The sequence below is a fragment of the Oncorhynchus tshawytscha genome, linkage group LG09, assembly GCF_018296145.1.
Source record: "Oncorhynchus tshawytscha isolate Ot180627B linkage group LG09, Otsh_v2.0, whole genome shotgun sequence".
Classification (NCBI taxonomy): domain Eukaryota; kingdom Metazoa; phylum Chordata; class Actinopteri; order Salmoniformes; family Salmonidae; genus Oncorhynchus; species Oncorhynchus tshawytscha.
In genome coordinates, this window is record NC_056437.1 from 73,060,696 (window position 1) to 73,076,933 (window position 16,238).

The 16,238-nt window shown below is 41.9% G+C and overlaps 1 protein-coding gene and 1 pseudogene across 2 annotated transcripts; one reads left to right on the plus strand and one right to left on the minus strand.

Annotated features, from left to right (window-relative positions):
- Window positions 1–103: 103 nt before the first annotated feature.
- On the minus strand, window positions 104–14,369 carry dnajc7 (DnaJ (Hsp40) homolog, subfamily C, member 7). Of its 2 annotated transcripts, none has more exons than XM_024433162.2 (15): window positions 14,099–14,369; window positions 13,500–13,583; window positions 7,514–7,602; window positions 7,241–7,365; window positions 6,904–7,017; window positions 6,629–6,703; window positions 6,392–6,510; window positions 6,126–6,279; window positions 4,464–4,628; window positions 3,090–3,181; window positions 2,882–2,955; window positions 2,486–2,632; window positions 2,177–2,329; window positions 1,760–1,840; window positions 104–1,632 (listed from the first exon to the last, which is right to left on the minus strand). In XM_024433162.2, exons 2-15 carry the CDS (start codon window positions 13,571–13,573, stop codon window positions 1,595–1,597), a joined length of 1,500 nt encoding a protein of 499 aa, XP_024288930.1. In that variant the 5' UTR covers window positions 13,574–13,583; window positions 14,099–14,369; the 3' UTR covers window positions 104–1,594. The 2 variants fall into 2 exon arrangements, with proteins under 2 accessions (XP_024288930.1, XP_024288931.1); XM_024433163.2 differs by having other exon boundaries at window positions 1,760–1,837; window positions 14,099–14,367.
- A 173-nt stretch (window positions 14,370–14,542) lies between these two features.
- On the plus strand, window positions 14,543–16,238 carry LOC112258651 (annotated as a pseudogene).

Here is a 16,238-nt window from a genome sequence, read left to right on the forward strand (position 1 = left end):
TTTTTTAGCACTTTCTTTGAGCTTGGGGTACACCTCGAAAATAAAGCCAAAGGAAATCAAATAAAACGCAATACAAACATTGACAAAAGGGACATTTGAAGGGTGAAGGGGGGAACAAGAGGCCTACTTTATTTACATGGCTGTTTGATAAAGACTCCATAGTCAAGACTGTTGAGGGCTTCATGATAGCAAGTCCAGGATGGGGATGCCTTCCTCTTAAAAGTGCACCAAGAGATCTTAAAAATAAGATCAAAACCTCTACCATCCATAATGGCATAGCAATTGTATGATGAGCTCTTTATATTAGCGGCATAATTTACACAGGGCATTGGAACTCAGGCCTGAATAGTTTAATACTGCTAGGGTCATAGCCCAGAGACAACCTATACATTATACTAGGGTATACTTTTAAACAGCATGGGGAAAATAAGATGTTAACTCATTTGACAGCTTGCCTAGGCACGTTCTAGATAACCCCAATCAGACCGTATGCATTATGTGTGCTGTGAGTGAGATGATACTTACTGTACTAGTTGACTGAGTGGTTGCTCAAGTTCAGCATACTAGGGTACACAGCCAGTTAAATATATAGATGTCCACACAGTATCTTATAAAATGGCAAGCACAACCAAATTCATTTCCTGAGTTTGTGCCAAAAGGATGTTGTTCGTTGGTGCCCCTTTTCAGTCTTTTCCATAATAGAGGAGCATCCTCATCTCCTGGTAGTGGCTCAGACAGCCAATTTACAATAAATATACATTAAAAAAAATAAGAAAACGGTCAAACTATCAACACAAATAAACACTTTACATTCCAGTAAAATGTACAATGTAGCAACCGGTGAATGGCAACATCAAACATAAAACCTGTGGCGAGGAAGCTTACCACAAGATGTCAACAGGCCTGGCATAGTACACCAGCACAGCCATCTGACTGTACTTAAGCAGTAGTTTATGGATTTAACTCTATTTACCCCAGGCTGTTATGGAAAATAATTAACTGTTCATATAACATGAAATGGAGACAACTTTCATTAAGCAATCATCCACAGCTGCTAAGTCATCTTTTGGTTGTTGGGTATAAAGTAGGCTGCCCACACAACAAGTTGTTCAGTTTCCCATGGAATTTTGCACCATTAAATACTGGGCAATATATGCATGCTTTGAATACAGCTTGGACAGTAGGTCAAATGTAGGAGGTTTGTAGGTCCCCAGGTTCTTCTCAGATTTCAAGATGAGGCAGTCACATCTTGGCCTGAGCCTTCAGAAGGCCAGATACCTGCACAGTCCCGTTTAATAGTTCCATTATGAGTCATACTTGTTTGGGCCAACATTCTTTTTATACAAATTTGAATTTCAATGTTTTTATTGTTTGACAAAATTAAACCAAATATCAAAATAGTATTAGTCTTCAATGGATCCTTGCGTCATTCGTTTGTTGCATGATGTGATTTGACAGCATTATTCGTTCAGGTAATGACAGAGTCCAACTGAGGAACAGCCAGACAAATTAAAAATGAGGGTCGAGTTGGGGGGTGAATCCATTTGAATAGAGTCCATGATTGAGCTACTGTATAAGTACTAGGATCCTCCAATTAACCAAACTGGAAGAAAAAATTTCCTGGTCCGGATGCTACAACACAAAACAAAAAAGTGTATATTATTCAACAGAATCTGAAATAGGCTGAATTGTGAATTTATTATTTGTTAAATCGTTTTTAAAAAGTACTGTTGTGTCCTACAGCTGTTTGTATACATACATTGATTAGCTTCGAAACTATAGCCCTGGCCACCTCCACCACCAAAGAATGCCTTGAAAATGTTGTTGGCGTCAAAATCTGCTGGGGACAGAAACACATTATGAGGATCAACATCACAGCTGAGGGTATCAGCCAGTACAATCTCAGCACAAATTCACAAAACTAAAGTGGTAAACACCCATTTACAGCTCTGAAATACAAATGGCTGAACCCAGTTGATGTTTAAATCAAGTAATATTAATTTAGTCCCTGTTAAAGCTGAAATGGGGGGGTGGCGGCACCACATTTCACCCCAGCACCTTCGTTATTGTTGACGAAACAGCACAGAGGAGCAGCCAGCGTTGTAGTGAATTTTTTATTTTTTTGCATTCTAGCAGTTTCAGCCCCTTCCCCCCCCGGCTGATCTCCAGCCCTCACCTCCCATGTTGCCCGTGTCGTCCTCCAGATCGTGACCACTGTCGTAGCGGGATTTCTTCTTGGGGTCAGACAACACGGTGAACGCCTCGCCCACCTCCTTAAACTTCTTCTCCTCTTCCTTCTGAATCTCAGCACTGGCCGAGCTGTGACGGTCTGAGAGAGAGAGACAGACAAACCAGGGCCGTCAGTCAGGGGAAAAGTTCAATGTTTATTTCCCCTTTGCATAGAAATACATCTCCTGACACTTATTTTGTTATATTAGTAAAATAGACTGGATAGTTGAACTGAGAAATGGGCTCTCTTAGCTACCTGGATGGTGCATGAGGGCCCGTTTACGGTAAGCCTTCTTGATCTCGTCCTCTGTGGCGTTCTTGTCCACTCCTAGCACCTTGTAGTAATCTTTTCGCTTGCTCTTCTTCAGCTCCAACTGTGCATTCTTCAGGAGGTGCTTGTGTTCTAAGGAAAGGAGTTAAGAGTGAGACGACAAAGATAGTATTAATAACCAAGAGCAGTTAGAGCACCGTAACAGCAGGAGGAGCTATACAGTAATTCCACCCCTTAGAGAACGACACATGAGACACTGCATCATAACAGGGTGTGGGGGGAAAAACAGGAGTGTGAAGCAACAGGACCCAGACAGAGAGGTAGCGTGGTGGCTGGGATGGAGAGAGGGGTGGTTGAGTCACACCATTGAGACAGACATACCTTTTGTTTTCTCTGTCTGGTAGACCTTCTCATAATCCCTCACAGCCTCATCGTACTCCTCCTTGTCCATGTAACTGAACACACAGAGATATATAGAAACAAGCTCGAGGGATCATAACCATATCCAATGAATATCCATATTCTTGCTTGCTCTCTAATAATAAGAACTACAGACATATTGCTAGGAAACTAAGGTAGATTGACGTACCACTGTGCTCTCCGTAAATAGGCCTTGATGTAGGTCTCATCCAGCTTAACTGCCTTTGTGCAGTCTTCAATGGCCTGGTCTATTTTTTTCAGCTTTGGGGAAATAAGAGAGAGTAAGAGGACTGGGGAATGTGCAAAAAAGCACAAGCCAAAAAAAGAAAAGATGCTGGCCTAGTTCTAGATGGAGAAAATGAAGCAAAGTGCAGAGCACTGCTAAAAATACACACAGTAAGAGAGGCCTCACTGTATGAGAGGTGTGTGCGAGTTTGTGGCATGCATTGTTAGTATGTGCGCACGTGTGAGTGAGAGAGTGAGTGAGTATGCGGGTGCCCATGCAGAAGGCCACCTTCACAGCCAGTACTGTAGCGCTACATTGGTCCATATGAGTGACTTCCTGGAGGATTTACAATCTAACAAGCTACACATGCTGCCAGGACACATTTTGAGCAGAGTTATACAGGTATAAGGCCTTTTAAAAATCTGTTTTGCAAAGAATTTGTGTGGAATCACAGAATCCAGACATTAACAGAATTCAACAACACTCAAATGTATTTTACTTATTAGGAAATCAACTAAATATATTGAACTTATTAGCAAATGCATTAATTTGTCCAAGACATGCATCAGTGATTCATATTTTCCTTTAACTTTCTCTGAAGAGGCAACGGCTCAGGAATGCCCGTGTGTGCGGGTCTACCACTTTGTGTAGTCGTTAGTGATGATGCTAATATCACAACAACCATCTTCTGGTATATGGAAAGGCTTTCCCAAAAACATACATTTAAAATATTAAACACACAAAGTAGCCTACGCCTGCCTACCTGGCAGAATAATATCATGGATTATCAATCCAGCGGCCATTTGTTTTACAAACTCTGCAATCATATGAGCGCTACAGAAAACATTGTGACCAAAAAGGTCCCTAGCTTTGCACAGTTGAATTAAAGGGTAAGTATACCCAAATGTGGTTTAAGCATGGTTGTGGACAATAATAAATACATTTGGATGTTATATCAAGTGTGATTTAGAGAGCGAAAACCTGAAGGAAAAAACCAAACCCTGGAAAAACAAAACTGAATTTGGGAAAACACTAAACGGAATCAGGCAACAACAAAAAATGCACACATTTTATAGGGACCTAAATGTATCAAATATCAGCTGCCTGGCTGAAAAGGCAAAACAACCACAGTGTAATATAAAACAACAATACCTCCTTTGCAAGCGAACAGAGAGCCTTTCAATGAAGACTAAAATATTAATAATAGGCCGAAGTGAACTGGGGACCAAAATGTCAGAAACACCATGGCTGCATAAGACAAGACAATATGGCAGATGAGAGGGGTTCTCCTCCTGGTGCTGTGTGTTTGAGCCTCACCTTAGATCCCACAGTGCCCCTGTTACAGAAGAGCTTAGCATTGGTTTTGATGTTGTTGGGGTCTATAGTCAGGGCCTCAGAGTACAGCTCGTAGGCCACATCATAGTTCCCATCCTTGAAGGCCTGGTTCCCATCTTCCTTCTTGGCTTTGAGTGCTTTGGCATTCTGGGTGGAAAAGAGAGAGTACTTAGCAACCTCTGCAAACTTAATGTGTCAGCAAGCCAGTAGTGGAGACTAGAGGTCGACCGATTATGATTTTTCAACGCCGATACCGATTATTGGGTGCCCCCCAAAAGCAGATACCGATTAATCGGCCGGTTTTTATTTATTTGTAATAATGACAATTACAACAATACTGAATGAACACTTAATACATCAATAAAATAGCCTCAAATAAATAATGAAACATGTTCAATTTGGTTTAAATAATGCAAAATCAAAGTGTTGGAGAAGTAAAAGTGCAATATGTGCTATGTAAGAAAGCTAACATTTAAGTTCCTTGGTCAGAACATGAGAACATACGAAAGCTGGTGGTTCCTTTTAACATGAGTCTTCAATATTCCCAGGTAATAAGTTTTAGGTTGTAGTTATTATAGGACTATTTCACTCATTACCATTTGTATTTCATTAACCTTTGACTATTGGAGGTTCTTATTGGCACTTTAATATTGCCAGTGTAACAGTATAGCTTCCGTCCCTCTCCTCGCTCCTCCTTGGGCTCGAACCAGGAACACAACGACAACAGCCACCATCGAAGCAGCGCTACCCATGCAGAGCAAGGGGAACAACTACTAGAAGGCTCAGAGCGAGTGACATTTGAAACGCTATTAGCGCGCTAACTAGCTAGCCATTTCAGTTCGGTTACACCAGCCTCATCTCGGGAGTTGATAGGCTTGAAGTCATAAACAGCGCAATGCTTGACGCACAACGAAGAGCTGCTGGCAAAATGCACGAAAGTGCTGTTTGAATGAATGTTTACGCTGCTGCTTCTGCCTACCACCGCTCAGTCAGATACTTGTATGCTCAGTCAGATTATATGCAACGCAGGACACGCTAGATAATATCTAGTAATATCATCAACCATGTGTAGTTAACTAGTGATGATTGATTGTTTTTTATAAGATAAGTTTAATGCTAGCAAGCAACTTACCTTGGCTTACTGCATTCGCGTAACAGGCAGTCTCCTTGTAGAGTGCAACGAGAGAGAGGCAGGTCGTTATTGCGTTGGACTAGTTAACTGTAAGATTGCAAGATTGGATCCCCCCCGAGCTGACAAGGTGAAAAATCTGCCGTTCTGCCCCTGAATGAGACAGTTAACCCACCTTTCCTAGGCCGTCAATGAAAATAAGAATGTGTTCTTAACTGATTTGCCTAGGTAAATAAAAGGTATACACATTTTTTAAATGTTTTTTTATATCGGCGCCCAAATATATCAATTTCCGATTGTTATGAAAACTTGAAAATCGGCCCTAATTAAATCGGCCATTCCTATTAATTGGTCGACCTCTAGTGGAGACAGAATTGGTTAAAGTGCTCTGTGGCTACTTCTTACAAAAAGGTAAGGGTGGAGGCAATTAGTCCACATTAGCATAATTATTAGGCAGGTTAGTTGAGCCTAATTGCAGGGCTAGAGTCCTGGTGGCAGGTGGATGGAGGACTCACTCTGCAGGCCAGGCGAGCCTTCTCATGGTCAGGGGCCATGCGCAAGGCCTGGACAAAGAACTGGACAGCCTTGTCAATACAGTCCTCATAGTACAGACAGAGACCACGGACGTACAGGGCATCGCCATTAGTAGCATCCATCCGCAGGATATCACTGAGAGGACGACAAAGAAACAAGTCTTACATGACAACACACATGTCCAATGGTGTGCATCAGCTTGGGAAATTGCCTTTATTTAAATGGTTTTCAACAATGTCTTCTTTACCTGGCTACCGACTGGGCCTCTGGGTAACGCCCAAGCATGGCCAGACACTCTGCTTTCAGCACCTTGAACCGATGGCAGGCTGAGGCCGACTCCAAGGCACGGTCCATGCAGAACACAACCTGCATAGTCCAGAGAGAGAGAAACATGGTCCTATCAAATCTAGCACCAATCTGCCCATTCCCCCAGATAAGGATAACAATCTGCTTGATAAAAGACAACATGCAGCCAAGAGCCTACCATCCTGAAGTCATGCTTTTCAAATCCTATTTCAGCCATCTTTTCATACTCCAGGACGGAATCTGCATTCTTTACCTGAAAATAGATCCAAACTTGAAATCAAACTTTTGCTTTTATATAAGGAAGCCACTACACGGCATGATGTTTTTCTCAATCTAAGCAAAACTCATGGAATATCTGTCACAGTTAAAGGATTTCAACTACTGTAGAGCAATTAGCTCTTTACAATGCAATGCTGTTAGGACCTAGTCTGCCAGACAGACTGTCTGACCCACCTCCTGCTGTGCCTGGCTGTTGTCAGGCTCCAGTTCTAGAACCCTGTGGAAACAGCGGCTGGCTGCCATAGCGTTGCCCAGGGACAAGTGGCACTTCCCCTCCCGTAGATGACCCTGTGGGAAAGTTGAATCACAGTTAACAGGCAGGAACACTGACACAGGCAGGGAGGAGACCCACCCACAAACCATGACTCAGATCTTTCCATTACCTTACCGTTGTACTCATCCAACTGCCAAACATATTATGAGATGAGACAAACCGGAAAGTCTGACTAACTTGTCTGCCTAGGAGCTAGCTGGGTATTCAAGGCCTGCTACGCCTGGTGGCGGACCCTACCTTCATGAAAGTGTCGTCGAGCCGCACTGCCTGCTGGGAGTCCTCCAGCGCCTCTCTGTGCCGGCTCAGCATCATCAGCGTGGCCGCCCGGTTTCCATAGTAACTGGCATTCTTAGGACACATGTCTGTCGAGAACACATTGGAAAAATAAATAAAAATCACTCACTGTCGTTAACAAGAATAGATGATCCTCTCCCCCACAGAAAACAAGGATGTTACCCCTCTCTATAAAGAGGATATTCTTTGCAGTTGATATCACTGATGAATTCTTACCTATGGCCTTGGTGTAGTAGTTGAATGCTTCAGAGTAATCCTTCTTGATGTAGTAGGCATTACCTTGCTCCTTGAAGCTCTCCGCTTCCCTGGATGACAGAGAAATAAAAGACAGAAAGAGCTTGACAATGAGGCCATTTGTTGACATTACCCAAGAGAGAGTTCTGAGTAAAACTGCATAATGACAGGATGTAGGGACGGGCATGACTAATCGGGTACTCAAACTGACATCAAAACTCCATCTTTAACCAGAGATCACTTTTTTTTCCAAATACTGTAAAACTATTTGATCAATTTCATCTTGAAGACAATATTCATTTGCTTTGACGCGAGTGTTCGATTTGTGGGACACACACGTACAAAAGGAAAAATAATCACAGTTCTGCTCCCTAAATTCCCTTTCCCCTCAGTGTCTCACTCAATTGCATTCGGACCTCCCCCTCTACACATGCGTTTTGGAATAATTGCACAACTTTCCACTTAGGCTACTTTGTGGTTGTCACAAGTTACCACAGCCAAAATTGTCTATATTGTAAAAATTCATAAATAAAATGAGCTATTTGGTCTTAATTTAAGGTTAGGCATACCGTGAACAGAGTGGCCTTTTCCCATTTATTCTCACTTTTGGTTATTTGAAAATGAAATGAACTCCAAAATATTGCTATTTTTAAAACAATCCTTAGAAAGTTGCAATTTCTGTTTAATCCACCAGAAAAGACAGAACAAATATGGTTAAACTGAAATATCCTAATAGATGATTTAAAAAAAATTCAAAACCTGTTTTTAGTTTAATATTTTTTTAATGTATAATTTCTTGTTAATTCTATCATAAATAAGAGTGGTGTTGTCATACATGCAGCTAGCAAAAATAATGGAATGTCTGCCAAATCCAAAACTACAACCAACTAATTGCAGCCTTAGCGCAAAAACAGAAGAGCGAAGTAGAAGGGGGAAAAGTAAGGTACTTGTCTTTTGGCCCAAGATTGCAAGAGGGAAAGATTTGATGTACCGATTCCATGGCAAAAACTGATACACAAAACAGCATTGGATTCAAAACTTAGAATTGTTTTATTAAAATTATAAAAGTGTATTGCAACCAATACACACACATACATATAGGGGTTACAACCATCCCAGCTGTGCAGATTTCGCTTCGAAGAGAGTCATTAGATCATTTGTTTTGGTACTGTCCACATGTAGATTGTTTTTGGTCACATTCCAGGAATGGATGAAGAATTGCAACATTTACCCAGAGCTAACTCTGCAAATAGCACTACTGGGTGATTTAAAAAGTCAGTCAACCGATCAATAATACTTTGAGCAAACTTTTACATTTAAATTATATTCTGTAGAACGGAATAGAAAGGTTCAGAACTTCTGGGAAACATTACAGCTGAAAAATATATGGCAAATAGAAGAAAAAGGGGATGGTCTTCAGAGATAGATGGGAATGGTTGAGGGTAGCTGAAGGATGTGATTAAAAACAAACAAAAGATAATACTAAAATAGAATGTGTCCGTAAAATGTACACTGCTCAAAAAAATAAAGGGAACACTTAAACAACACAATGTAACTCCAAGTCAATCACACTTCTGTGAAATCAAACTGTCCACTTAGGAAGCAACACTGATTGACAATAAATTTCACATGCTGTTGTGCATATGGAATAGACAACAGGTGGAAATTATAGGCAATTAGCAAGACACCCCCAATAAAGGAGTGGTTCTGCAGGTGGGGACCACAGACCACTTCTCAGTTCCTATGCTTCCTGGCTGATGTTTTGGTCACTTTTGAATGCTGGCGGTGCTTTTACTCTAGTGGTAGCATGAGACGGAGTCTACAACCCACACAAGTGGCTCAGGTAGTGCAGCTCATCCAGGATGGCACATCAATGCGAGCTGTGGCAAGAAGGTTTGCTGTGTCTGTCAGCGTAGTGTCCAGAGCATGGAGGCGCTACCAGGAGATGTAGAGGAGGCCAACAACCCAGCAGCAGGACCGCTACCTCTGCCTTTGTGCAAGGAGGAGCAGGAGGATCACTGCCAGAGCCCTGCAAAATGACCTCCAGCAGGCCACAAATGTGCATGTGTCTGCTCAAACGGTCAGAAACAGACTCCATGAGGGTGGTATGAGGGCCCGACGTCCACAGGTGGGGGTTGTGCTTACAGCCGAACACCGTGCAGGACGTTTGGCATTTGCCAGAGAACACCAAGATTGGCAAATTTGCCACTGGCGCCCTGTGCTCTTCACAGATGAAAGCAGGTTCACACTGTGACAGACGTGACAGTGTCTGGAGACGCCGTGGAGAACGTTCTGCTGCCTGCAACATCCTCCAGCATGACCGGTTTGGCGGTGGGTCAGTCATGGTGTGAGGTGGCATTTCTTTGGGGGGGCCTCCATGTGCTCGCCAGAGGTAGCCTGACTGCCATTAGGTACCGTGATAAGATCCTCAGACCCCTCGTGAGACCATGTGCTGGTGCGGTTGGCCCTGGGTTCCTCCTAATGCAAGACAATGCTAGACCTCATGTGGCTGAAGTGTGTCAGCAGTTCTTGCAAGAGGAAGGCATTGATGCTATGGACTGGCCCACCCGTTCCCCAGACCTGAATCCAATTGAGCACATCTGGGACATCATGTCTCACTCCATCCACCAACGCCACGTTGCACCACAGACTGTCCAGGAGTTGGCGGATGCTTTAGTCCAGGTCTGGGAGGAGATCCCTCAGGAGACCATCCGCCATCTCATCAGGAGCATGCCCAGGCGTTGTAGGGAGGTCATACAGGCACGTGGAGGCCACACACACTACTGAGCCTCATTGACTTGTTTTAAGGACATTACATCAAAGTTGGATCAGCCTGTAGTGTGGTTTTCCACTTTAATTCTGAGTGTGACTCCAAATCCAGACCTCCATTGATAATTTGTGTGACTTTGTTGTCAGGACATTCAACTATGTAAAGAAAAAGTATTTGATAAGAATATTTCATTCATTCAGATCTAGGATGTGTTATTTTAGTGTTCCCTTTATTTTTTTGAGCAGTGTATATAGTATGTGTAAGCTGGAAGTAGAAGCCTAACACCTCAAACACACCGACAGCCTCATTGTGCTAAATAGTATGCAGCATCCTCTGGATATGTATGCAACAAAAGTTCAACGTTCACCTTCTGCTACCATTTCTGTCAAGCAGTCTGCGCATACAGTTTGACGCATACGTTGGATGTTTGATAAATCCAACGTATGCACCACACAGAATGCACTGCAACAGCCTCTGCAATGCAATGCTGCAAGGCAAACGCAGCTTTTCATTGGAAATTAATGCAATTCCGGTGTACCAAAATTCAACGACACTGTCAGTGTGTTGTTATCCATTAGTTTACTCCAATTAGGAGAGGTAGGGTTAGGAGAAAATAATAAAGTAAAATATATTTGAAAAAATATATGGGGCATTGGAAATGATGCAGACAATTACATTGATAGTTACAATCTATATGCAATATTAAAGCTGACCGACCCCCTAAAAAAAATACTGTGGTTAAGGGTTGGGTTTAAAATTGATTTTCCAGAGCAAAATTGTGGAAACTGGTAGGGTTTAACTTTGTGGCAACTACCGTTAGTGTTGACCTTACTTTGCAATTAGAAGTCGATAGACATTTTCAGTGTAGAACCTGCCAAAACATTAGTTTGAGTAAGACAGAGCATATTTTTTTTTATCAGAATCATTACGCCTACTCACCAAACAGATGCCCTGGCCAAAACACATCCACATGCAGTGTTCAATGTAGAATTGTTCATCCATTTAGAAAATTCCAAGGAACAGGCATAATAAACTAAAAGTACACATATGGTTTTGTAACCATTAATACTTTTTTTCAACTAGCCAAATTGAGTCCTGTTTCAAATTGTCACTGAGAACAACAGGTCCAGACGCGAGATGCAAATCACTTTGCATTATTCTGTTCCATTTTTATATTACATCATGTTTTTTTTACTATAAAATAGGTGTCGACTGTGATAAGGGCTTGGGAAATAATAGCGGCTTGTCTTCTAAATTAAACACAACAAGGCTATGACATTGCACAGCCATAGGCTTCTACATGCAAGTGCCACACAGCTGAGGTTACTACCTTTTTGAAGATTGGGTTCCATGATATAATATAACCAGTTGGTATTACAGATTCAATAAATAAATCATAAATGCCACTTTTTATTTTATTGACTGAATAATAAATTATCAAATTTAGCAGTTAGGATTAGTGTACAAAAAAAAAAAAAATTAAGTACTCGGTCAAAAAAGAAAGGTCAAATTCCCATCCCTAACAGGTCATACTGTATCATCCACAGAGACAAAATAGACCAAGTAAATGTGAAAAAGTACTTAGAGGAAAACCTCTAGGTGCATTTGTGAGTAATCAACAACTTCATCCCAGCCTGTGTCGCAGACTGCAAGGAGGTAGGATATTACATGATACTGCATATTATACATAACTGCTGACAAGCAAAACACACAGACAAGAGACAATACTAGGATGAAAGGTCTTCTTTAAATGATAATTCACTCTGGTTGTAGACCAGGGCTAATGATAGACCAGTAGTGTTCAGGAATTCTACTATTTCCAAACATGTATACTGGAAGAGTTAACCTTGGTGTGCAGGTGGGAGAGGGATTAAGGAGCTGTGAAAATCATCTAAACATAGAAAGAGCCATACCAGCAGGCAGTGAGGGGTCTCAGCCAATGGAAATAGAGGTAGTGGCCACAGCTCACAAACAGAGCAGCTATCTGAGCTCAGTGGGAAATACAGAGGCAGATCACCAGGGAGCACATGGCAAGACAAGCCAGGAAGAGGGCAACTGCCATTTTCTTGGAATCTTTATTTATTTAACTAAGAACAAAAAAGTTAAGAACAAATTCTTATTTACAAGAGTGGCAGATTTTTACCTTGTCAGCTCAGGGATTCGAACCAGCGAACCTTAGTGTTGGGACAGTGACCTAACCACTAGGCTACCTGCAGCCCAACATCTTCACCATGCTTCACTTCAAATCACAATCAGGGCAAGAAAGCTGACAATGAAGCAAAACTGAAAATAAAAGGCAATTTTCCAAGACAATGCCTTGCCCTTGTTAATGTTCTTGAGGAAACAGGACGGTTACCCCTATATCACCTGATCATAACACATTGGTTGGTTGTTGAACTTCTGGCCCCCACTGTTGCCAAGAGGAAAGCTGAGAGAATTACTAGTGGTAGGAATATATTAGCTAGGCCCAGCGTCATTAATATATGGATCTGGCTAGGCCTAGCTGACAACCTCGGATACATTAACAGTAAAAAAAAAAATTTAAAAAATGGATCACCCTTCAGGCATACCAAGAAGACTATGTCAGTCAATAGTATGTTACCTCATGCAAAGCCTAACTTATAGCTGTCTCGTTCAGGTAATCAAGACCTGAGAATATTCTGGAAGAACGTCACTCAGCGAGGACAATCAGTGGGCAGAGTGGGGCAAGATTTTGGGGACTTTTCTGGGTCGTGCGTGGGTACATAGCAATACTAACAGTTATGTTAGCTAGCTAAGTAAATAATTAGCTCAACACATTTGGTTAAAAAAAATATATAGAACAAAAACATTAACCATAGGCTTTGCTACCGTCATAGCTAACGGCTACTTAGCTAACGTTAGTTAGCCAACTAGCTAGTACAATAGCAAGCTAACGTTAGCTAGCCATAACGACACACGACGGTGCAAACTTTGTTACAAACTGTGACTAACTTTCTTGGTTAGGTAACATTAACACAACAGATAGTCAACTTTATTTGTTGATATGGATTTTTCAAAAAGAGAAATGGCTAACCGGTTAGCAAGGCCTAATTCCCGTGTGACACAAAGCAAAAGCAAACCAACACTAGCCAGACCAAGATTATAATAACATGACAATGGCACGAGAACACTCAAATCTAAAGTGTAACATTTGTTGTACATTTTCCCGCAACGTACCTCTCCAATTCCTCGTCGCTGAGTATTTCCATTTCAGGATCCATAGTCACATCGCAGTCATCAACCGTCGCCATTTTGCTGGGACTGAGAAGGGGAGGGGGGTGATTGACAACTAGACAAGACGATCACTGAAATTTAGTCCTGTATTTTTAACTGAAACCTGGCAGTCCCAATACCTTTTAGGTCCACCAGCATCTACTAAGCTAACATATTTAATTGTTTAAGATGGTCATACCAAGGATCATTTAGATATTCGATTTGGAATTTTAGGACCAATTTAGGTATCAAAAATAACATCTTGAATTTGGCCTTACTGCTATTAGCCCATAGAAACACATTGGATAACAGATTTATACATGGAAAAACATAGGCCAAAATGAAGTTTTGAATTGTCTCCCCTTAATATATAAGAAAGATCAGGCAACTTTTTATTCTATTTTTTTACACACATATTTAACCCTTTTTTTAGACACTAAACTACTTCCATATATACTGCCATTAATTGTTTTAACTGGTACCGGGCTACCTTCAGGCGAGTGTTGTGAGGCTTACGTCCTAAATCAAAACAACCGACACGTATGAGTTCGTGAGAGACTCACCTTCATCATATCAGTGTGTAGGCCAAACACTTCGGAAGCTACAGACAGAAAGTGGCAGATAGGCCGTAAAGTCTCACTTTAAAATGTTTTTTTCCCCCAATAGTTTTTGTCCCACCAGGAGTTGGCATTGGCAAGAAAGCAGAAACAGGCCCCCAGCCAGGTTAAAACAATGCATGATCGGACAGGCTATTTTGTCAGTAAAAATAGAGTAACGTTGAACTAGCTCGCTCTATTAAAATAGAAAATGTTAATGTCTTCCATCCTCTGCAGCTGTGGCTCAAACAAGTCTTACGACCATCGGACGCCAGAGGTCTCAGTTACTAAAAGTAGTGAGGAAGACGTTACGTAAGCATTGTAAACAGGAAGTATTTTTGGATAGTGGTGTCTGGAATTTACGGGAGCGCTGTATTTACATTTTAAAGGTAAAAAGATTGTAAGGAAATTAAATGTTGATTTGAGTTATTTGTACGAACATAACAATGGACAATATCACTACACGTTAGCATGTAGCTAGCTAGCTAGCTACGGGTCCTAATAATATCATGTTCTGCTACGTGAGGGAAAACATCCTACCTCTATGACTTGTAAGAAAAAAGTGTGTGTGTGTGTGTGTGTGTGTGTGTTTTGCTAGCTGCAGAGACATCTGTCATCTGACTTGTTATTCAATTACAGAGTTGCCAAGAGACTGATCATCATCATGGGCAAGAGTTGTAAAGTGGTGGTGTGTGGTCTGGCTGCCGTTGGCAAGACTGCTGTCCTGGAGCAACTGCTGTATGCCAATCATATTGCGGGTAAGCAATTAATTCGTAAGACCTAGCTAGATCAACGACAATGTTGATGTTTTGACTACACAGATCATCTGGTCCCATTTTATATCCCAAAGTGCTCCCCCCCCCCCTAGGCTCAGAGCCCATGGAGACCCTGGAGGATATCTATATTGGCTCCATAGAAACGGACCGTGGCACTCAGAGAGCAAGTGCGCTTCTACGACACCCGGGGTCTTCGTGATGGTCTGGAGTTCCCCCGCCACTACTTCTCCTTTGCGGACGGTTTTGTCCTGGTCTACAGCATCGACAGTAAGGAGTCCTTCAAACGGATGGAGGCCCTCAAGAAAGACATTGACAGCTACCGTGATAAGAAAGAGGTAAGGACTTTCATCGATTTCAATGGTAATTGTAAAGCACAGTGTCATGTAGGCGAGTTAAATAACAGCACAAGACTTCAGGACAAAACAGACCCTACTGATGAACGGCCGTCCTATCGCCTCTGACTGCAGACCGTCAGCCACCTTTATTGTTTGTTAATTTCCTGATGGTCCTACGTGTTGAATCACCACCGCACATCAACAGCCAGCAGGTTATGTACTACGTGTGGCGACATTCGTTAGGGTGTGTCTTGTCCTAAAGTTCTTATCTACACACCACACTTGCTGATATACAGGTGATGTGAGGTTGTGCTAAATGGATGAGATGATCTGTCCACAGGTGAACATAGTGGTGCTGGGCAACAAGCTAGACATGCAGGAGCAGAGGAGAGTGGACTCTGAAGTGGCCCAGTACTGGCCAGCAAGATGACCCAGACCCAGAGCAAATCATCCTTCCCCCTCAGCCGCAATAAGAACAAGGGGAGTGGCGCTGTCGATAGCTGAGGGATTAGGGGGGATGGAAGAGGGGAGGGAGTGAGGATTGATGAAGAATGGGAAAGAGTAGTAGGGGAAACGCAATAGACTGATTGTTAGCCTATCACAAATACAGACAATTTTATGTCTGCACAAATGTACACCGACTGAAACAAATGGTTTCATGGAGATTGACTGATATTTAGACTCATAGTTGACAATTTAGACTGATCTTTTACGACAAGTAAATGTTGACATCAAAAGTAACACAAATGGATAATCAAGAGGGTTGTTTGTATCATGGAGGATACATAAGGGATTATATTACTGTTAGTTAATCAGGAGATTTGTTACACTACTGGCATGCCATCTACTCAGATGAAATATGGCAACTATTTTAGCATGGATGATCTGAATTTTATTTTAAGTTAGAGTACATGAAACAAATCCATATTTATTTATTTTTGAACCCCCCCCCCCAAATTTCGTAGTATCCAATTATTAGTAGTTACTATCTTGTCT

Coding starts and splice junctions, on each gene's coding strand:
- dnajc7 (XM_024433162.2), bottom strand. CDS start 13,573: ATGGCGACGGTTGATGACTGCGATGTGACTATGGATCCTGAAATGGAA. Junction 7,366..7,513: donor CTACTACACCAAGGCCATAG/GTAAGAATTCAT, acceptor TGTTCTCGACAG/ACATGTGTCCTAAGAATGCC. Junction 2,956..3,089: donor TATTTACGGAGAGCACAGTG/GTACGTCAATCT, acceptor CTGTGTGTTCAG/TTACATGGACAAGGAGGAGT.